Consider the following 22,333-nt stretch of genomic DNA (forward strand, 5'->3'; position numbering starts at 1 on the left):
CACTAGATGGGGGTACACTGTTCATAGTTGTTTCCCACAAAATGTCCCTCTGCTCTCTTCACATTTCCTGCCAGTTATACACAACTAGCAAATACACAGTTAGAGACTGGGACAGGCCAAAAAGCTGAGGGTGATCTAGACTCATAAGGACATGCATCAGCAGTTAATAACTATTAAGGAGGGGCTGCAATAGTTTACCAAAACTATGTGATGGTAAACACTCCCTAATAGGCCTAATTCCTGACCTTGTCTGAAGTGATCAAATTAATCTGCATGAGCCATCAGTCCATCCACAATTTTGTGTTGGTTTTTGGGATGTCAGTGTGCAATATTTTGTCATATAATATACAGACCCTAAACAAACAAATGTTTGATTCAGTCTGTTAAATCACTTGTTCATATCACAGGTGGACATTTCTCAGTATCTGTGCCATAATACCAGATGATATTTTGAACCCATCCATCATCATGTTTTGATCTCTGAGCCTTACATTGTTCCTGGGTTAAAATGAATAAACCAACACAATGATGCATTACTCTTTTGAAGGTTAGAAAATTGTAAGTAACTGTAAAACTAAACCAAATGTCTGGTGGCTCTTACTGCCTGGCAGGCACAAATCACATTGTCACTCAATTTCTGACTGGGTTTAGGTAGATGTAGTACTCCAAACATACCTCAAAAAGTTTTTACCGTTTAATCCAGATTACTTTGCGGAACCAAAACTCAAGCAGGTTAAATAATGTGAAAGTCACCTCGTCTTGATGCTAATTCGTACGTGTCTGCATCCTCTAAGTGTGCACTTCAAAAGCTACAGGTAAAGCCAGTATACTATAGGTTGTGAGCTTATAGAAACACACTTGCAAGGTAAACAAAAAAATGTTTTTTCATAAAGTAATGAAGTGTTCACATTCTCTATGGCTCATTATATTATTCCTTACACAAATGGGCATTTGTTGTTTGTTGTTTATGACTCACATTGAGGGTCCTTTATTATATATTGATGTGTTTTAGGACACAGATCTGAAATGTTCAACCTCTGGCACATTAAAAGCTGTAAACTTTCAGGGATGCCTCCAACCTTAGAGTCTGGAATCAGCAAATACAGACTGTGGGCCTGAATCAGACCAACACGTTCTCAAAGGAAACACGGAAATACAATCAGAATACACAGCAGTATTTCAAGAAATGTGTTTATTCAATAATTAAAAAAAATAAAAGCACTCAGAAGAAAAAAGTTGCATCAACATGTTTTTCACATTCACCTGATTTTACTTAAAAAAACACAGAAAGAGCTGTTGTTGACCATTATGTATATATGCAAGACAGTTGCTATGCTTCATAGGCAGCATGTAAAAAAATAAAAATAAACCAGTTAGAAACTGTATGAGACAAAGGATAAATCACAAATTGCAAAATTACTTTTTATGCTTTGCTTGCTAAACTGTCATCATTTGAAATGATAAGGACAGGCGTGTGAGCAGTATGAGGCCGTGCAAAGATGAGAAGCTGTGTGCCGTGTGCAGCAGTGATGCTGCCGCCGTCTCCACCAGTTAAGAGAGCATGACCAAAGAGATCAGAGGTGCCACCAGGAGCAGAAGGCCAGCACTTGTGCTGCTGGCGCTGTTGCAGTAATCCCCCTGACAGCAGCTCAGTTCTGCTCGACCGACTCCTGGTATCTCTGTAGATTGCTCTGAGCAAATCAGCTTGGAGGCACAGCCCTTCACGGTCACCTTCTCACCTACAGTCACTGAGAGAATGAAAACAATGTTAGTGTGTGAGCCTTACGTTTTAATACATCTACAAGTATCACTAAACATCCATCTGAGCAGAGGAAATATGTGGAACAGAGTTATATGTTCAATACTGTGGGCCATAGACTGCATATAAAGATGGACGACATGACAGCTCCCCGAAACTGAAGCCAAAACATCTTGATTGCCCCCTGGTGGCTGGCTGCAGTATAGGTCATAAGTCCCGCCTCCTCACAACTAAAAAGTCAAAGTACACCTCAAATAGGTTTTTCCCAAAGATGGTTTCTGTCATTTAAGGTCGTTCTTATCACGCTGATGTATGTTCAAGTGTTAGTTTTTTTGATTAGTTTGGTTTTAATTAGTTATTTGATGCTTTAAAAAGGGGGTGAGACGTCATGATTGACAACTGTGATTCCCTCTAGCTAGCAAGCTGTGGCCGTGCTCGGCTTGTAGTCAGTTTGGGCGGGACCTCGATACCGCAGCTCCACTGCACAATCACTACTGCGCAGACTCTGGCTCCAAATAACGTAAAAATCTCAAGATGGCATCTCCCATATCCGGCATATTTTGACCAAAGAGTAAGAATAGTTAATAGTTATAATAGGATGCATATTTATAATATTTTTATTGTTCAACACAGGCCATTTCAGTTCAGTGGTGGAAGCGTAGCTCTGCTGCTGCACACTGATGTTGCAATGGAACAACCAATTGGCTTTCACTTCTATCAATATACGTTCTTTGTTTTGGCTTCACTTCTGTACAGTGGGAAAAAGTGGAGACAAGTCATCCATCTTTATATACAGTCTATGCTGTAGATACCTGTTGCTGAGAGGCAGTAGTCCTCCTTCCCCTCACAGTTTACAGTTGCGTCGCATGTCTTTCCATCGCAGTAGAAGCACTTCTTACCATTTGGACTGGATCGGCTGAGCTCTGTAACATAGATCATACATTGTTCATATTGTTTGGGGATGTAGAGGGAGATTGATGGGTTACTGCAATGCACTTTTCTTCTTCAGTGCCTTTATCAAAGCTTTTTTTAATGGACATTTGTTGGCGTTTCCCTGCTGATGAACAGCTTTCAAATGAACAAAATGCAAAGATTTATGCCATTAGTTTGTTCATTGTCTAATGATCGTATGATCATTTCGAAATACAGGAAAATTAGATGTTGAAATAAAAACATGATTGGCCCGTATATAAAACAAGATTGATTTAAACCTGAAAATTCACTCTGTATATCTCTCACACCCACACACAGCTGCACTGTGGCAGTTGGGTGTATCGTGCCCTTGGGCTGCTCTATAGCGGATGGTGACGGAGGGAAAAGAATTTTTCCTCATATTGGCTCGTCTTGGAATTTGAGTCTTGTCTCTCTAACAAATTCTGCTCCAAGCATATTGTCTCAGATTCTGATACATGGACTGGCATCATCAATCCACCATACATATACAACATACAAATACTCTATGTTAAAAAAAAATATTGTTTTAGTCAGTTAAACCAGATTTTGTTATAGTAAAAGTCATTATTTTGACATGTGAAACATGACAAATGCAAACAACACTAACTTTTAAGGACAGTAGTTTTCACATTTTTAACAGCTCATGCAACTAAAACAGCTCTCAGTGGAAAGAATACAAACAGCAAACAGTACGTTACCAGGGGCAGGTTGGATGTTGCAGAGCTCGGTGGCGCAACACTTGCTGTTAATTATGGTTTTGATGGCTCCAAAGTTGACTGAGCCTTCACCACACTGATCGATCGAAGCACAACTTTTCATGTTGACATCAGTAGGTTTTGGACCACCTGCAGGAAAAGAGGAATCTTTTGTAAACTGTGCCAGTAGCCTACAAAGCAGTTTTACCGTAAAAAATGATGCACCACAAATTACCAAACCTGTATATGCAGTGACTCTTATTGCACTACACCGTTGACCACCAGGGCATTCTTTTTCCACGTCTGTGCAGGTTCCGGAGATTCCCGGTGTACACTCGTAGCATTTCAGGGTGTATGCTGAGAAAACACAAAACTCAGATAAGTTTATTAAGTAAAAAAAAAATATTTTCTACAAGGGGTGGACAAAATCATTTTAACACTTTAAAAGTAAATTAATCAAAATTATGAGCACAGCTAAAAAATGGGTTATGAAGGTGGATGTCAAGTGCAGATCTGACTTCTGTTTTTTCAACAACAGAATAGAAAAGAGGCAAAATGATCTGTGCACAAACAGGTGAGTATAACAGGAAAATAACATGTAGGATGTGGACACAGAACTGTTATTTGGCATGCAACCTTAAGTGACCCATGTCACATGTAGCATGTGTATTAATAATAAATGATCTAATTGAAAATGACGACCCTTCTTTTCTTACAGATGAAACAGTTAAAAAAAAACAGATAAGAGAATTAAAACTTACCTTCAGGGAGAAGCACGATCCCAAAGATCAGCATAAGGAGATGCATTTTGTGATGGTGGGACACGACTGAGTTTCAGCCTGATCCCTTATCACTATAAGTAGTCCTCCTGAGAAGGAGTGGTCTTCATCATAAAACCACTCCTTCATTCCTGCTTTGATGGTGACAAAAAGTGAAACTTTAAAAAAGCCTTGTAAATTCACTAGAAATGAAACCGGCAACTTTCTATCAGTTCTGAACAGTAGTGCATTACCTCCTGTGAGGTTACTTATAGCTATCCCTTACGAAAAAATAGTATTCAAGTTTATTTTATGAAGTAAACTTAAGCAAAGTTCAAGTATATTTCCCAAATATACTTTATGTAGTAAGTATACTACTTTCAATGTACTAGTAGTATACTTATAAGTGTACTACTTCAATACATCTTGGGACTAAATTGGCCCATTTTTTTGTTTATAAAAGTATACTCCTAAGTGTACTTTAAGTGTAAGAATAGTAAACTTTGAGTGCACAACTAGTTTACATCTAAGTTGTATTTTGTACTGCAACTATATTATGAGGTGAACTACAAGTGAATTTTTAGGTATACTGTTAGTTTACTAGTTATATACCTCTAGCCCATTTTTTAATTTATGAAAGTACACTTTAAAATATACTTTCTGTAAACTACTAGTTTAATGCATAGTTTTTACTGCAAGTATACACATAGGTTTTCATTAACCTATAGTACTTAGCCAATGATTTATGCATTACATAAAGAGACTTGCTCCTTTTGCTAATTTTGTGATGATATAAAAAAAAAAAAAAAAAACATTTTTTCTTACATGCCTCCACAGTGAACGGAGAATGCAAAAATGTAGACTAAAGTAAATTCATATAAAAGAATATGTTTTCCGTCTCTCACATACTTAAACAGGCTACTCTATCAAAAAGTAAACAAAACAGTAAGCGAAATATACTTAGACTTTTCTGAATACTTGTCAGTATAAGCCAAGTATACTTAGACTTTTCTAGACTAAAATGAATGTGTTATGTTAGTGCAGCAGAAAAAGAGCCAGTCAGATTTACTTTTATTGCCACCATCCTCCAGTTGGATTTGATTGACCTTTAAACATCAAGATGTTCCTGAATGATGATAGAATAAATATCTCTGAGCATTGTCTCTCTCTCTCTGCAGTAGAAATACAGAGATGTTTTTACTTTTCTGCATTGATGAAACACTGAAGCCACACTTTCGTTTACCCTAAAAGAACACCACAATCCCAAACAGGTTTAAACCTGTTAGATCTGGATTTTCTTTGTAACAGCACAGAATAAGAAATGAAACTTAAGTGTTGGCGCTGATGGGAAACACTTGTTGAGCAACACCTGCCAAATGAATAACTAATTTAGTTGCAGTAGAGAGGTTGCATTAGGTTTCCATCATGAACCTTTCTACAAAGTTTTGTGCAAATTCATAATATTCCTGTAAAAGCCCAACAGACGGATAGAGGTCTTATCCAGCTACCCATAAAGTGCCCATGGAGCGTTTGCCATGTTGACCTACCTCAAATTAACATATATTTGACATCTTTAAGGTAGAATTGAAGACCAACCACTGTATGTAGGCGTATCTTAATATCTGTATAATGCACCCTTTAAATAGCAGATAAATAACTGCGCCGCACTTTAGACCAGGTTTTTGTTTGTCAATGGTGCAATTGCTTTCTGCTGCTTCAAGAGAGCAATGTGCCAACAACGCACCCGACCACACCTCATTAAGTTGCACAACGTAGGCGTGAAAATGACAACTGCGTCGGTCTGAAACCAGCAATGACAGTTGTGCCGCTTTGCGCCGGGTGTAAAATAGGACCCTCTGTCCTGTGAAAGGTTTAAGAGAAGAGTTCATTAAAAAAGAACCCCATATTAAATATTTCTCAATAGAGTCTCCTTTTATTTCTGAGTAATTGACAATTCCTCTTTTAACCGAGGTTTGAAAGAAAAAAACAAAACAAAACAGATACCGGAACTATATTCACGTGTGCACCATCAGTACACAGATTGCAAGATCACAAAGACAATAACGGCTTGCAAATAAAGCATGTTCACATTTTGCTTAAACATGTGCAGACAACTGGCTTCCTCTCTCTTTCTCGCCACAACTGTGCCGGCTGCAGCTGTGCCTGTTCAACACGGCAGGGACACACAATGACGCCAAGAGTCCGCAGGTTTTCACTCCCACCAAAGTCTACAGAAGGTGTCCTGCTTTATATCGGACTCTTCACCACTGACCGGACTTCCGGTTTCACTTGTCCCTCCTGTAGGGTGCAAACGACGGCCTCCACTTTCAGAGCCACATTTTTCTTTATGTGACCTGAATGTCGGACATAACAGCTTGCAACTGCTATTGTGTATAATAGCAGTTCAACCGAGGCGTTAGCAGAGCAAGCGGCTGTACTCGGAGAGGGCCGAGGACTTTTTCACCCCATCCCAGATACGAGCTGCGTAGTGGAACCTGTAAAAACACAACACATTTACACAGACCAGCAATTGTATTCACCTTGATACAACCAATGTGTTTTGTTGTATTTTTTTGTGAGATTATATATTTTGCTTTTGATTTATGTGTACACTAGCAGACAGGAAATGTGCGGGTGAGGGCAACATGCTGAGGTTTATGCAGTGTGCGTCTTTCCCACCAGCCCACACATTGACCTAGAAAACTCCCTCAATACTGAGTTTAAATTCAAACTTATTTCTTTCGACATGCTTGTACTTGAATTTGTGACCAGCTTCTTGCTTGAAATACATATTTTATATTTCACCACAATGAAGGCTACAACTATAAATAAAACAAAACTGAATGCTATTTTCTTGCATGTACAGTATATACATTTATATTAACAAATAAAAAAAATTACAATTAAATTGGTTGTATTGCTTTATAAAGAATGGTAGAATGGCACAAAAGCAGAAATACTTTGTAAATCTCTGCATTGTTACTGCACAAACCCTATACAAATTCATGGTCTGTCTCACTGGCAGAAACCAGAAACCTACTTTACAATAAACAATGTCATATTTACAACTAAAAAGAGCATTGTCCTTTACTGCCTTAACTTTGATGTTCAATTCTAGCATCTCAATTTAATTTAAAGTTAACCTCATTGCATCTTTATAAACTCAGACGACCTTAATTGGATGTCACACCTCTATCACCCTCCCCCCATGTTTCCTGTCTCTCTATATGCTGTCAAGTGTCAAATAAAGGTGCCAAAAACCATAAACCTTAAATGGTACAAATGACGCCCTTGCTGTTATAACATTTCTATTGGTGTGTTTGGTTGCATTATGTTGTCTTTGTCCTTTAAAGTGCTCTGGTTTCGATTAGTGGTATACCAATGAAGTTAATGTTATTATAAATGCAAAGTGAGCAAAGAAGAATGTGATGTTTACCAGTTCTTCTCAGTGAGGATGGTGTGTGACAGCTGACAGCGGGGCATGGCCAGTATTTGGCTGCGGAGCTTTGAAACCATGGTGGAGAAGGCAGGGTGTCCTCTGTACCCGGGCAGCAGAGAGAAGAGCGGGTACGTTCCCGACCCTAAACACCGTGCAAAGAGGAATTCACATTTTACACGATATACAGGAGGGTTGAGTTGAGTTTTGTCTTTTGTGACGATAAATTCTCTTTGACCTGCTTTAGTCAGATTATCCTCCCCGTCATTCTCCTGCATAGGAAGGAGGAACATGTTGACTTCAGCTGCCAGATAGTCCTGCCCCAAGCCAGGGAAGATATTGCAGTCTAGCATGGACAATGTACCTAAAAACAAACCATTTATTATGGGATGAGTGCAGGTGTGGCATCATGAATCAACTATTTTATTAATCAAATCTCTAAACCAAATACTAAATCATAACCATGGGATTATCCCAACCCCCTGTGTTTTAGACATTAATTAAAAACAAGCAGTGTGAACAGAATGTATTTACGTATGAAAGAGAATATTCTTGTAGTTTTGAACCTTTGTATTTGAGATGAGAGTGGGCCATTAATTTGTCCACCACCATGTGCGTGTTCTTCAGATTCGTTGGGCAGAAATCATCCTGTCTCGCCTTATTCTGGAGGAACACTGGAGGAGGGAGGAATTTAAAGAAGCTGATTTTGATAGCATTGAACCTGGTTGCCGTGTGCGATTGTGTGTTTCTGCATTCAAAAAGTCACCTATATGAGGATAGTACTCTGCTCCATCGTCATTGCCTGAAGAGCCGGTACTGTCGTGGCTTGCAGACGGAGTGGAAGGTTTCAGCATCTCAGCGGTCTGAAGAAACCTATCCACAAATATAACATTCAACTTCCTGTGTGGTGCTAACATTTGCTTCCATGAGGCAGTAGCTGCAAAATGCTGGGTAATTAACCAGATTTCAATATATATATATATATATCGGCATGTGAATATTGTTTAAGACATACTTAAAGGGACTATTTGTAACTTTGTACGCGCATAAATGTAGCGGGTCGTCACACATGCGCGCTCACATATGCGTGTTCGCGTGTGGCCGCTGCCTCTCCAACTCTGCCTGCCTGCCTTCGCTCAGAGAGCGCGCGCGTTCTCAGCTCGCTCCACCTCTAGACGTGAACGCGCGCTCACTCCACACTGCAGAAGAGTTAGTTTAGCTCTGAGAATATCTAGTGAATGTACAGGGGACGTTTGTGCAGAAAAAAAATGCTGCAGCTCCTCCAGACCAACAGAGGTTTCCTGTGTCTTGTGAAGTGACGGAGCTCCTTAGCTAGTAACGTTACCCTCTCGTTACCGACCGGGTGCCGGTGTCTCCTCTGCTCTCTCCGGCTGCGGGAGGAGAGAGCAGGGAGACACGCTGCAGAGTGCCGCTGCATCAGCCTGCACTTAGGCAGGAAAAGCCAACACTAGGATCAGATCTAAATCATGTTCATGGAGAGACCTTCGTCTGGTCAGCTAACATTACTGCCAAGCAGCTGAAATATAGAGTGATATTGTGGTTTTAGCTGACGTGTGTCGCCTCACTGTTTTGAGTGATGCTCGTTCAGGTATATTGAGAGCGAGCAAGCGCGAGCCCGACGCTGACTTTCGTTGATTTCACGGCCACAGGTGTCGCTGTTAAGAAGCATTTCTGAAAGTTACAAATAGTCCCTTTAACTCATTGATTTAATTTCTATAGTTTCCAAGCCAGTGGCATCTACCTTCTACCATCATCTACCACCAAGCTGATTACAGCTTTGCTTTCGACTACAGAGTCACAATTTTCAGTTGTGTGAAAGTCATATCAGGAAAAAGTACAAAGAGGGGAAAATGTCTTACTATGAGGCTAGAGTTTATTCTGTACTGGACAAGATGAATAAGTGTCAGCACAAGTTAGACAGGTACATAGCCAGTCATTCTCAACGGGTCTGGCTTTTCCCGCATTCATTGTCTACAAGACCAACTGAAAGTTAAACATTATTGAGCTTATGAAAAAGCAGAGGACAAATATCCTCTCAAGATACGAGATGAAATGCTCGACATTCCTGCAGGAGGAGTTTGGGGAGGGGGGGGGGGGGGGGGGGGGGGACTTTGACCTGTGAACAGTAACACATACAGATCCATCGTAGGTAAACAAGTACCTACCTGTAGAGGTTTAAGTCAGTGAACCAGTCTTGAACCACAATGACAACATGGCACACTGTAAACAGGAAGGCGGCGATCTGAAGAGACTGTTGACAGATTACACGGAGAGTGCTAATGTGGGCATGTGTGAATTAAAACGGACACTAAACAATGAATCACAGGACTAAAAAGGTACATTTTGGTGTTAACAATTGGTGTTTTCACCCGCTGCCAGCCACTGACCTGCATCTCAACATATGTGTGAGGGAGGTTGTACTCTGGAGGCAACTTCCGATCATTGTTGATGAGGTGGTCGAGAATAGACGGGCTGAGCATCGGCTGAAGAAACAAACGAGGCATTCACACGCAACTCGTCAATCCTCGGCCAAATGCGGTGTTTCCATAGTTTAACTGTAACTACTGTCTATTCCAAGGTGACATTTCAATTTACACAGTTCATGACTTGCTTACACTCCGACAGCAAATTGAAAATACTACAGAAACAGAAAGAGAAACTGTCACCGTATCCACAAATACTTCGTTTGTACCTGCGTATCCAAGAAGATGACTCTCTCCTGTGTGATGAAGAAATCAATGCCTGTGCTCTGGTTTCCTCCTCTTTCCTTGATTTCTTGAGTCTGGGCTCTGAATACATAACCCCTGCACAAACAAACATGCATTAAATCAATTAAGTCACTGCACTGGTTAAGCTAAAAGAAAAAAAATGACTGCAATTAACAAATGCATAGATAGGGTGTAAAGGTCTGAATAAGCATTTTAGCTAGTACTAATTTTCTCTAAACAAACAGTATATTATTAAATGGTTATCTGGTATGTGGACATTGTACAGTGTCATACACTGAGTTGATTTTAAACTAAATAACATATGATTAGCTGAAACACTTCACTGGACTCTGCAGAAGCAGATTTGTTTACTATATCGCCCCTGTGTGTTCAGAAAGAGTACCACTATTTAAGAGTAGCTTTAAAATACAATATTGTGATGGGAAAATAAACGTATAGAGATATTTACTATTTATTTGTGTTATCTGTTTGTGCTATTCTAATTTTTATCGGGTGAGTATGTGCTGCTTTTGCAACACTGACCTCCTCACACACTAAACTTCACCAGGAACACATTGTTTTATTATTTCAAATTCCTCGTTACATATTAGATGACATTTTTTGTCATTATGGGAAAGCCTCATCAGCATCTTTTTTAACTGTGGACTTTCTTCATGGTTTCTACGCGTATACAGAGCAGTGTACAAGCTGGAGCTCATCGTTGGTGTTACGTCCAACCTTACCTTTGATCTTCCTCAGGAGTGTTGGCAGATAACAGTGACATGATCGTAGATTTCCCACTTCCCTGCAGGCCGAGGACTCCCACCACCAGCATATCTGTCTGGTCCCTCAGATACTGCAACACAATTCAACAAAACACAACTTCCGTCGAGTACGTACAGTGCAGTATATTGAAAACACGATCGATTAAATTCATGAAACATGAACTCACCTCCATGGCACTGTCGCACCAATTCATCTGATCATCCACAAGCTTAATGCTGTGCTTCATCTTCTCCGGAGGGAGGAGTTTAGACTGGCCGACTATGGCTGGAAGGAACATAAAAAGATTTAAGATTTACTTTTTCTTGTCTCTGCACACATAATTCAATTCAATTTATTTTTATATAGCGTCAAAACATAACAGAGGTTATCTCAAGATGCTTTTCTTACAGAGCAGGTTTAGACCCAACAAGAGTTCCCCCATGAGCATGCATTCTTATGCGACAGTGGCAAGAAAAAACTCCCCTTTAACGGTAAAAACCTTGGGCAGAACCCGGCTGTGGGTGGGTGGCCTTCTGCCTCGATCGACACATAATGTGGCCTTGATGAGTGCATCCAAGTAGAGTATTTATAAACATCACAATAACTGACATTTACTATTACTTATATTAGTGAAATCTAGAATAACTCACGGTCCACAGCGCTGCTCGATGCAGAAGCACCCATCCCTCTGTTTTGGATCTGGTAAACAGGCTGGGTGGGTCGCTGACCCTCCCTCTCTATCTTGGAGGGCCCGGGACCAGAGGGCTGAGCTGACGCATCTGGAGGGGTCCCCGGCTTCCCTCCATCATCCCTGGCTTTCATTAGCATGATGGGCTTCTCCAGGACCGGAGCTCCGCTGACAGGTGCATTCTGTGACGGCTTGGCCTTGAAAAGGATCCAACAATGGCACAAGTCAAAAGATTGCATGACCTGAGAGGTAGAAGAGCTTAAAGGATCGAGAAAGCGGAAAAGATCGAGAAAGTTTACAAGAAAAAAGTCGTAATATTATGAGAATAAAGTCATAATATTATAAAGTAGTCATTTTACGTGTTATTTTCTTTTTTTCTCGTAAAGTTATGACTTTTTTTCTCGTGAAGTTATGACTCTATTCTCGTAATATTACGACTTTTTGCACGTAAAGTTATGACTTTATTCTCATAATATATCGACTTTTTTTCTCGTAAAGTTATGACTTTATTCTCGTAATAATACAATTTTTTGCTAGTAAAGTTATGACATTACTCTCGTCATGTTACGAATTTTTTCATGTAAAGTTATGACTTTATTCTTGTAATATTCAGACTTTTTTTCTCGTAAAGTTATGACTTTATTCTCGTAATATTACGACTTTATTCTGTAAATCTCAGATGTTTTTTTCCCTCAATGTGGCCCTAATACTCCGTAGTACATTTGCTCTTTGGCCCTCACTGCATTAGACTTATATACTATATACTTAGACTATAAACTGTGTTACCTTCATCACAATGCTCAAATGTTTTGTGGCCCCAGACAGATTTTATTTCTTCTTTTTTTTGCCTAAAATGGCTCTTTTGATAGTAAAGGTTGCTGACCCCTGACCTAGACAAATAAAAATGTTCTGATGTCATGATTATTGTTTGTGTTCAATAAGATAAGATAAAATAAGATAAGATAAGATAAGATAAGATATTCCTTTATTAGTCCTGCAGTGGGGGAATTTGCAGTGAACAGCAGCAAAGGGGATAGTGCAAAAAACAAGATGCATCATCTAACACAGTAAAAAAAAAAAAAAGAGCTAAACAAAGTGTAACAAAATATGAACCATTTAAATAGAAGGAAGTATACAAATAGGAGCAGTATATACAGTATTGACAATAAACAGACTATTAACAAAATTGCACAAGTGGAAAATGATATTGCACAGTGAGAATGAATGAATTGTTGTTGTTCAATAAGGAGAATCACAATAAGAGCTTACCCTCTCCCCAGGGGGTTTTGCCAGAATGATGGGTGTCTTCTGGATGAGTGGGCCTGGTGGATCCTCACTCCCATCCTGAACAGACACATTGAAGTGAGTCACTATGCTGAAGTACAACAAAGTTAACCCAGCAGGTCAAAACCAGGCGGACTTGGTGTGTCTGTGTGTATTAAAGCTACTGTACCCTTCGCTCCCTCGGTTGATAGTCTCGATCCCGGCTGGGACCGGACAGGTTTTGTCCCGGAGGTCCAGGCTCTCTGTCCCCGCGGCGGCGCCTCCTCCGGCGGCCCTGGCCGTACATCCCCGGCTGACTGTGGCCGGACTCTGACATGTTGTCGCTGCTCGCCTCAATCACTACAACAACAACACCACACCTGGTGGCAACAGTAACCTGGTTACCTGATAGCAACCCGGTCCAAGCAGAGGTGAGCTGGAGATAATGTTGTTTTACTAAATCCTCTCAGCTATCAGTCATGTAAGCATTAATGTCGATGACATTTAGAGACATTAACACGTTCAAATTCAATCCAAAGCGCTTCTTCTATGGTCTAATAACGTCAACTGAAGCTTTTCCGCCGGTGGTGCGCCTGTTTCGTAGCTCAGCGTCGACCGTTACAGAACGAGGTTCTCACATATCAATACACTTGAAAGAAACTCCGCCCGCCTGAAATTAATTTTGAGCCAATCAAACAAACCTCGTTCGTCTGGTAAATGGAGTCGTCAGGAAACATCATAATGATGTGTGAAGTTCCACCTGTGGAGGCTACGGTGGTGGTAGTAATAGTAGTAGTAGTAGTAGTAGTAGTAGTAGTAGTAGTAATAGTAGTAGTAGTAGTAGTAGTAGTAGTAGAGCACGTACTGATACACTGCAGGAATTACAGTATCCAGAAGAATCACCATTTACAGTCACTAAGGAAGGCAAAACATCAGGACTTTTCATTGTCAGGTCTATTGGGGAATACAGCAGATAACATATACTGTGAAATTATTCCGTTTTTAAGAGAAACTGATTTAGTTAAACGAAGCTAGAGTTTTCATCATTATTATTATTATTATTATTATTATTTATTATTTTATTTTAGTTTATTTTATTTTATTTTATTTTATTTTATTTTATTTTATTTTATTTTATTTTATTTAATTGTCAGGTATATTGGTGAATACAGCAGATAAAATATACTGTGAAATTATTCCGTTTTTAAGAGAAATTGATTTAGTTAAACGAATCTAGAGTTTTCCTCATTATTATTATTATTATTATTATTATTATTATTATTATTATTCATTTTAATTTAATTTAATTTAATTTAATTTAGTTTTATTTTATTTTATTTTATTTTATTTTATTTTATTGTCAGGTCTATTGGGAAATACAGCAGATAAAATATACTTTGAAATATTCAGTTTTTAAGAGAAATTGATTTAGTTAAACGAATCTAGAGTTTTCCTCATTATTATTATTATTATTTATTATTTCATTTTATTTTATTTTATTTTATTTTATTTTTTTTATTTTATTTTATTTCATTGTCAGGTATATTGGTGAATACAGCAGATAAAATATACTGTGAAATTATTCAGTTTTTAAGAGAAATTGATTTAGTTAAACGAATCTAGAGTTTTCCTCATTATTATTATTATTATTATTATTATTATTAATTTTAATTTAATTTAATTTAATTTAATTTAATTTAATTTAGTTTTATTTTATTTTATTTTATTTTATTTTATTTTATTTTATTTTATTTCATTGTCAGGTCTGTTGGGGAACACAGCAGATAACATATATACAGTGAAATTATTCAGTTTTTAGGAGAAACTGATTTAGTCAAACGAATCTAGAGTTTTCCTCATTATTATTATTCTTTTTTATTTTTCATTTTTTTTATTTTGTTTCTGCACAATCTCCTGCTCCACACTCCGGTCCAGATGGTGGCGGTAATGCAACGTATTTATTTATTTATTTTTATTGAGAAATGTTCATTACAATATGGCATCGTACAGAACAGTCCAAAACTACAAGGGAACAGACAAGCCTGGAAATTGGCGTACAGTGCTTAAGAGTGTGGATGAAGAGAGAGAAAAAACAAAAACCACAAAACAACAAAATAAAAAAGTAAGGGAATGTGTGAATAGTGCTAATAGTGCTAGGGGTTCTCTGTAAGGTTAAGGTCCTCAACTAACATTGAAAGCTTCATAGCATTATTTTTCTTCATATGTTTCAGAGATGAAAAGTAAAGACAGGTCCTTAAGAAAAAAAATAGAAATTTGATCTTGAATTCAGGAATCTATTTTTATGTATAAAAAACTTTCCAAGAATGATTATGGAATTGATTACCAGGTCATGTAAAGGCATCTTTCACAATTGTAACAAAATGTAACATTTTCCTTTGTTAGATTAGAAAAATTTACAAATTTAGTGGATACAACCAATAATGCAAATCATCCCAGAAAGCATTAGCAAAAATTACATTCATAAAATAAATGTTCTGTAGTTTCAATGTGTTCATCACAGAACAAGCAATTATTGTGATCAAAACCAAAAACGCTTTCTTAAGAACTCAAGAAGAAGAGTTACAGGAAGTTGAGTGAAACCTTGTAGTGCATTCTGGGATATGTAGGCGTCCCTCTTCCGGTGTTAACCGGATGTGGAGGAGTTCAGTGAGTGCTGGACGCCATCGACAGTAGTGACGCTTCAAATGTGACATTTGAAGAGATTTTTTATTTTTGTAATAAAGTGAGTCGTCATATATAAGTTGACGTTAATACAGCGGGTTGTATTTTATAAGTAACTCGCAGTAACAGTGAGCTAACTGACTTGGACCAAGCTGTTTGTAGTCCAGCAGCTAACTACTAGTAGACGAGAGGTGAGTAACGTTACAGTCTATCAGAGCAGGTTCAAGTGTCTCTCATCTTCACGTTACATGCTTACAACTTAAAGACATTGACTTGAAATGATATAGCGATAATATAAGACCAAAAGAGTGACAATAAGAGAACAAGAAAGAGTCTACGGACATGCTAGCAGAGCATCTCTGCGAGGCTGCATGCTCTGAGCTAAATGCTAACATGCTAATAGATGTGAGGAATCTCAGTGTGTCAGCATCCTAACTTAGATAGATAGATAGATAGATAGATAGATAGATGGATAGATATATGGATAGATGGATGGATAGATGGATAGATAGATAGATGGATGGATAGATGGATAGATAGATGGATGGATGGATGGATAGATGGATGGATAGATGGATAGATAGATGGATGGATGGATGGATATATGGATAGATATATGGATAGATGGATAGATGGATGGATAGATGGATAGATAGATGGATAGATAGATGGATAGATGGATAGATGGATGGATAGATGGATGGATAGATGGATAGATGGATAGATAGATGGATAGATGGATAGATGGATGGATAGATGGATGGATAGATGGATGGATATATGGATAGATGGATGGATAGATGGATAGATAGATAGATGGATAGATGGATGGATAGATGGATGGATAGATGGATAGATAGATGGATGGATAGATGGATAGATGGATAGATAGATGGATGGATAGATGGATAGATGGATGGATAGATGGATAGATAGATGGATAGATGGATGGATGGATGGATAGATGGATGGATAGATGGATAGATGGATAGATAGATGGATAGATGGATGGATAGATGGATAGATGGATAGATAGATGGATAGATGGATAGATGGATAGATAGATGGATACATGGATAGATGGATGGATAGATGGATAGATAGATGGATAGATAGATGGATAGATGGATAGATAGATGGATATATGGATAGATGGATAGATAGATGGATATATGGATAGATAGATGGATGGATATATGGATAGATGGATAGATGGATGGATGGATAGATGGATAGATAGATGGATAGATGGATAGATGGATAGATAGATGGATAGATGGATGGATAGATGGATAGATAGATGGATGGATATATGGATAGATGAATGGATAGATGGATAGATAGATGGATGGATAGATGGATAGATAGATAGATGGATAGATGGATAGATAGAAAGATGGATATATGGATAGATAGATAGATAGATAGATAGATAGATGGATGGATGGATGGATGGATGGATGGATGGATGGATGGATTGATGGATAGATAGATGGACAAGTTTCCAGCATCACAGTTCCATAGTGCAAAACATGTTAGTAAAAAGGGAGTAAAAAAGTTAGTAGTGCAAAGCACAAAAAAATATACCAGATATAAAAATACAAGGAGATGAAGAAAACTGTTAAAACTGAATATAGTGCAGGGTAACAGCTGTGATATACGACTATTAAAAAAGTGCAGAAGAGACTGTTAAAAATGAGTATAGTGCAGGGTAACTCCAGTAGCTTAGTGTAAAGTGCACTGTATGCATTATTATCTTAACTTGTGCTCATTAGCTGTATTCACAAAGTAAAGCTGAGGCTTGATGGGAATGCCATTAGTTTTGCAGGTTTTGAGCAATTATGACATGATATGAAGAACTGATTCTTTTTTTTTGTCAGTCAACAAATTATTTTGTAGTATCATTGTTTCATCTCTTAACCACACATAATTACTGTAGTTTGGCTAAATCCTTATCTAAATAACTAATTATGATTAATTATCATAGTCATTAATAGTAAGTAAGTAAAGCCTTATTTATATAGCACCTTTTAAAACACACCGTTACAAAGTGCTTCACACACAAATGAAACATCAAACAATGATGAAAACAAGGAAAAATTACAATATGACACACAGAAACAATGAGAAACAGATCAAACAAAAACAGACAAACACACATGTGGATGAGGCCTATAGAAAGGCTTGCCTTTAGATATGAGTTTTTAGAAGCTGCTTAAAAAAGGTCCAGAGATTCAGCAACTCTGATAGATTGGGGGAGGTGATTCCAGAGATTTGGGGCTAAGACAATAAAGGCCCGATCACTTTTTGTTTTGCAGTTTGAGCGGGGGATGGATAAAAGGCTGAGATTAGACGATCGAAGTGTTCGACAGGTCGAATAATGAACTAAGAGATCAGAAATATAACTGGGGGCGAGGTCATGCAGTGCCTTAAATGTAATTAGCAAGATCTTAAAGTTGATTCTGAGTTTTACAGGGAGCCAATGGAGGGATGCCAGAAATAAATAATAATAACCATGATGATAATAATAATAATAATGGCAAAATAGCTGTCTGTTGTGATGCTTGTGCTGTGATGCTTGTATGAAACCTGTAATATGAATTCATTCCCAAACATTTTTAAAGCGATTCTGTCTATTCTACTTTTAATTGCAGACCACCCAGAGGTTTGCCTTGACCAGCTCCTTATGTCTGAAGACTCGTCCAGCGATGATGAATGGTGCTTATCCACAGAAAAGCAAGGGGATGATGCGCACCCAGGGGCGCAATGTTGGGAATGTGGCAAAAAATTCAGCAAAATAAAATGCTTGATGTCGCACTACAAAAGCCATGACATCGAAGCCACCTGCCACATCTGCAGGGTTACTTTCCGACGCCTGACGTCACTCTTCATGCACCTGGACAATGTGCACTCGCCACCCCTCTGCAAAAGGTGCGATCAGTATTTCAGTAACACGTGGGAGTTGAATAAACATGCAGAGACCTATTGCGTGGGCTCGACGCCATTTCGAGAAGCTCCCTCTTTGATATCTGCGGCCATATGTCGGAGTCAGAACAATGACAACTTTCATAATGACGTGACTGCACAGCAAAGCACAAAGTCAGTGCTCCGTGACTCCGTGTCAGAGGTGAGGCCTCAACAAAGAATTGAGAGGAAGCCTGAGAGAGCTGGAACATCTGACAACAGTATAGAGTATATAGTGATTGAAGATGATGACGATGTTGACATGGAAAGTGATCGTGAGAAAGCAGATGATTCAACAAGCACCGAATCTGATGGCGAAGATAAGACGCGGCGCTCTAAACCGGCAAACTCGTGTCCGGATGATCCAGAATCGGACGGTGGCTCAAGTTCATCCGATTCTTCCAGTGACTCTTCTCATACTCCGCACACTAAAACCCCTCCTGCAGCCCTTCCTAAAACCCCTCCTGCAGCCCTTCCTATCGTTACTAGCATAATGTGTGATGCGTGTGGTAGAGGGCCATTTCGGGCAATGAAGCTCCATTTGCGGCACTGTAGTGGTATAAGAGTAAAATATCAGTGTTCAGTGTGCAAAATGATCTTTCTAACTGAGACGCCTCTTAAGGAACACTACATGCCTTTGTATTCCTGTCAAATCTGTGGCCAAGTTTTCTCTCAAAAGGACTCGTACCTTCGCCACCAGTGTCCCAAGGGAACCAAATCACCTCTGGTCCTCTTTTGTTCCGAGTCGATGCCGAAAGCGTGTAAAATATGCAAATCCTTTTTCACCTCCGAGAAAACTTTGTTAAACCATGTCACCAGAGTTCACACGTCAGTGGTCAGCACCAAGGTGTGCATTATTACCAATCCACCAGGTTTCCATGGCACAGCAGCCCATTCAGCCATCCGTAATCCAAATGTGGTCAACCGCGTCATGAATGGAAATCTCCGTGTTGGCCAGACCTATGCAGGGTCTCTGTCCACTTTTGTGAAATCCAGCCCTTCCTCCCGGGAGACCTCCTACTCCCATGCAGGCGGACCTGCCTCTATACGCATGGCATCCTCTGCTGCTCCTTTTAGATCGGGGAGAAATGGTGCCCTAGGTCCAACCAACCAGCCTTTAAGGCGTCTGTCTGCACCTTTATTTGTCCCTCCTGTTGCCACTGACACAACTCCAGCCACTGCGGCCCCTGACCCCGTCACCCCGCCGATGCTCACTATTATGGCCCTGTTTGAGAACGACCGCCATGACGTGGCTTTGACGAAAGGTAAGAACAGAGGCTGGCGCGCCAAGACCCCTTACCCCTGCAGGCAGTGTGGTGCCATCTCGCGGCAGCCCTCCCACGTCATCAGCCACCGCTACCTCCACCGAGGCCACCGCCCATACCAGTGCCAGTGCGGCCGAGCTTTTAAGCACCAGCTGCACCTGTTGCGACATTGCGTTCAGCACGCGGAGACCGTAAGCTACATCTGTGTCAGCTGCGGGGAGTCTTTCACCGGAGCAAAACTCTTAACTGAGCACATGAAGGGCAAGTCACGGAAGAAATCGCGTTCTGGACGTACATGGAAAGTTAAGAGAAAGTGCAGAATGTCCTTAACATGCGACTGCGGACAACTTTTTTTTAGGCCTTCGGCTTACATATGGCACCTACTTAAAAACAGGACAAAAACTAAACGATTGAAGCAGCATCTTGAATGACATCTCTGGTTTCTCCATGGCATATAGGGACTTTTTTTCTCCAGCTTTGTGCACCACACTTTAAACCCCAAATGTTCAACGCAATCTTTCACATCACAATTGTCACTGTTTCATTTTGGGTTGGTTTTTTTTGTCAGAAAAAAATCGAAGCAAAATCACATCCACATTCATTCTTAATGGCTTTTAATTACAAGCATGTCCTGGCTGGTTGTTAACGTGTTTTAGTCATGTGCAAATGATAAACAATGTTACAACAAGTTCCACATAAATTGTTTCGACAAAACACCAGAATACAAATTAACCCACCAGGAACTTTTTTTCAGTATTGGATTAAATTAAAACATATTAAAACTCCAGTTTATCCTCCAGAGAGAGAGTTAATCCAGTTTTACTCATTTTTCTCACAAAGTGCATTCTTAACAGTGAGGTTTGTATAGGGAGTCCTCATGTTTTGCATATTTGTTTTCACTCCAGCTGATTCAAATGTTATGCTCCTGTCAGACATTGTAGAGGTCTTAGCATTCAGGTTGGAAATAGCACATGACTTTTTTTTTTTTATAGTTATATATTTGTTCATGATTTTAATGTCAATAATCCTCAATATTATGTAGTCTATTTAATTCATGTTCACTAGGTGGAGCTGTTGGGTCGCTAAAAGAAAACTCCCGCTCACGTTTTATTGTTCTCAGAGCAGGTGTAAACTGTGAGATGCTTTTCCTGCATCAGATGATTACAACCTTACACATTAATCTATGAGTTTCAGTTGACATCTCTTAAAAGCCCCCTGAATTTACAGTTTGAAATAAAGTTTTCCTCCCCACAATACTTGAATTGAAGTTTAGTTTCTTCTCTTGTTTGAGCATCAAAAAACATTTCATTCACAATTCACTTCAGGGGTTAGCAGAACAATGAGGAATTGTTAGAGACTGTATTATATTCAATAAGCCCGTTTGCCAACAATAATCAACTTAGTAACCATTAAACTGTCTACTAATGAAAAAGAGGATTCGCGAGAGTTTTTTTTTTATAAAACTGATTAGGCTAACACTGTAAAATATTGCAAGAAAATTCAAATAAAATTAACGTAAAAATATGTGTCTTATTCCACAGGAGTAAGGCAGTGATGGGAGTCCATCAATGAAACTTTACAAATAGCAGTTAGAGCAAGCTCCGGGTCCAGTCTATGCTCTGGAGTCTTTGACAGTGTGGATTACAAGGCTCTCCACAGTCCTTGTTCGAGATCAATCCAGTTCTTTTTGCACCGTCACAAATATAACTGCTAAAAACGACAGATTTCTCAAAATGTGCTGTGCGATTCTCCCACAGTGAGTCTTATTTTATCTGTATAATTTTACAGCCATGAGTCATTGTGCGGTGCACTCAGCGCACGGCCAGAAGATGAGATCTTTAGTAGGTATGCCAGTCCTCCAAGTGGTTCAGCATGTTAAGAGTCTGGAGCAGCTCCGGGTGGAGAGGATTTACCGTCTCACTTTCATGGATACTGTAGAAAAACCGAAGACAATTATCTGTCTCCATAAGTGTATTGAAGCCATGTCACCTGCAAAAAAACAAAAAATGTAACTTGTTATTCACGATTCAGCGTAGATACCACATCCTGCGTTGTGTTGATTGCAGCAGATCTGTGCATTGTCGCCAGCATCTGTTGAGTGTTGTTTACCTGATCTCTGGGTTACGGTTACGCAGGACCTGAGACAGCAGCTCAGACGTCTGTTGGAAGCAGCGACTCAGCTTGTCCAGCTTCTGCTCCATGGATAGGATACGCTGCTCCAGCTCCCGATAGGAGTTGTTCCAATTGGCACTGAGGTCGGACATGATCATCTGCATCTGTTGAAACCAGACACACAAATGTTTTTTGTGTCAACAAGAGGAAAACACAGGTCAAACTACAGCCATAAATCTGATATTACTAAATTCTCTGCAGAC

At 39.3% G+C, this 22,333-nt stretch overlaps 4 protein-coding genes across 4 annotated transcripts in view; 1 reads left to right on the top strand and 3 right to left on the bottom strand.

Annotated features, from left to right (window-relative positions):
* Positions 1-1,176: 1,176 nt before the first annotated feature.
* LOC119497597 (urokinase plasminogen activator surface receptor-like) lies at positions 1,177-4,326 on the bottom strand. Its single transcript, XM_037785832.1, has 5 exons — positions 4,170-4,326; positions 3,649-3,765; positions 3,412-3,558; positions 2,572-2,682; positions 1,177-1,748 (listed from the first exon to the last, which is right to left on the bottom strand). The coding sequence occupies exons 1-5, from the start codon at positions 4,213-4,215 to the stop codon at positions 1,552-1,554; spliced, it is 618 nt and encodes a 205-aa protein (XP_037641760.1). The 5' UTR covers positions 4,216-4,326; the 3' UTR covers positions 1,177-1,551.
* Positions 4,327-6,072: 1,746 nt separating this feature from the next.
* Positions 6,073-13,649, bottom strand: smg9 (SMG9 nonsense mediated mRNA decay factor). Its single transcript, XM_037785783.1, has 13 exons — positions 13,238-13,649; positions 13,054-13,128; positions 11,747-11,981; positions 11,284-11,381; positions 11,075-11,187; positions 10,316-10,427; positions 10,011-10,106; positions 9,789-9,874; positions 8,369-8,475; positions 8,169-8,276; positions 7,841-7,966; positions 7,603-7,747; positions 6,073-6,661 (listed from the first exon to the last, which is right to left on the bottom strand). Exons 1-13 carry the CDS (start codon positions 13,382-13,384, stop codon positions 6,583-6,585), a joined length of 1,527 nt encoding a protein of 508 aa, XP_037641711.1. The 5' UTR covers positions 13,385-13,649; the 3' UTR covers positions 6,073-6,582.
* Positions 13,650-15,667: 2,018 nt separating this feature from the next.
* Positions 15,668-21,244, top strand: si:dkey-79d12.4 (zinc finger protein 836). Its single transcript, XM_037785768.1, has 2 exons — positions 15,668-15,920; positions 18,384-21,244. The coding sequence occupies exon 2, from the start codon at positions 18,416-18,418 to the stop codon at positions 20,387-20,389; it is 1,974 nt and encodes a 657-aa protein (XP_037641696.1). The 5' UTR covers positions 15,668-15,920; positions 18,384-18,415; the 3' UTR covers positions 20,390-21,244.
* Positions 20,871-22,333, bottom strand: part of kcnn4 (potassium intermediate/small conductance calcium-activated channel, subfamily N, member 4) — a 28,667-nt gene continuing 27,204 nt past the window's right edge. Inside the window, exons 8-9 of the mRNA XM_037785780.1 lie at positions 22,068-22,234; positions 20,871-21,947 (exon numbers count right to left, since the gene is read on the bottom strand). Coding sequence (XP_037641708.1) covers positions 21,944-21,947; positions 22,068-22,234 — 171 coding nt within the window. The 3' untranslated portion in view covers positions 20,871-21,943. The remainder of the gene's footprint in view (positions 21,948-22,067; positions 22,235-22,333) is intronic.

The sequence above is a fragment of the Sebastes umbrosus genome, chromosome 11 (assembly GCF_015220745.1).
Source record: "Sebastes umbrosus isolate fSebUmb1 chromosome 11, fSebUmb1.pri, whole genome shotgun sequence".
In the NCBI taxonomy this organism is placed as follows: Eukaryota; Metazoa; Chordata; class Actinopteri; order Perciformes; family Sebastidae; genus Sebastes; species Sebastes umbrosus.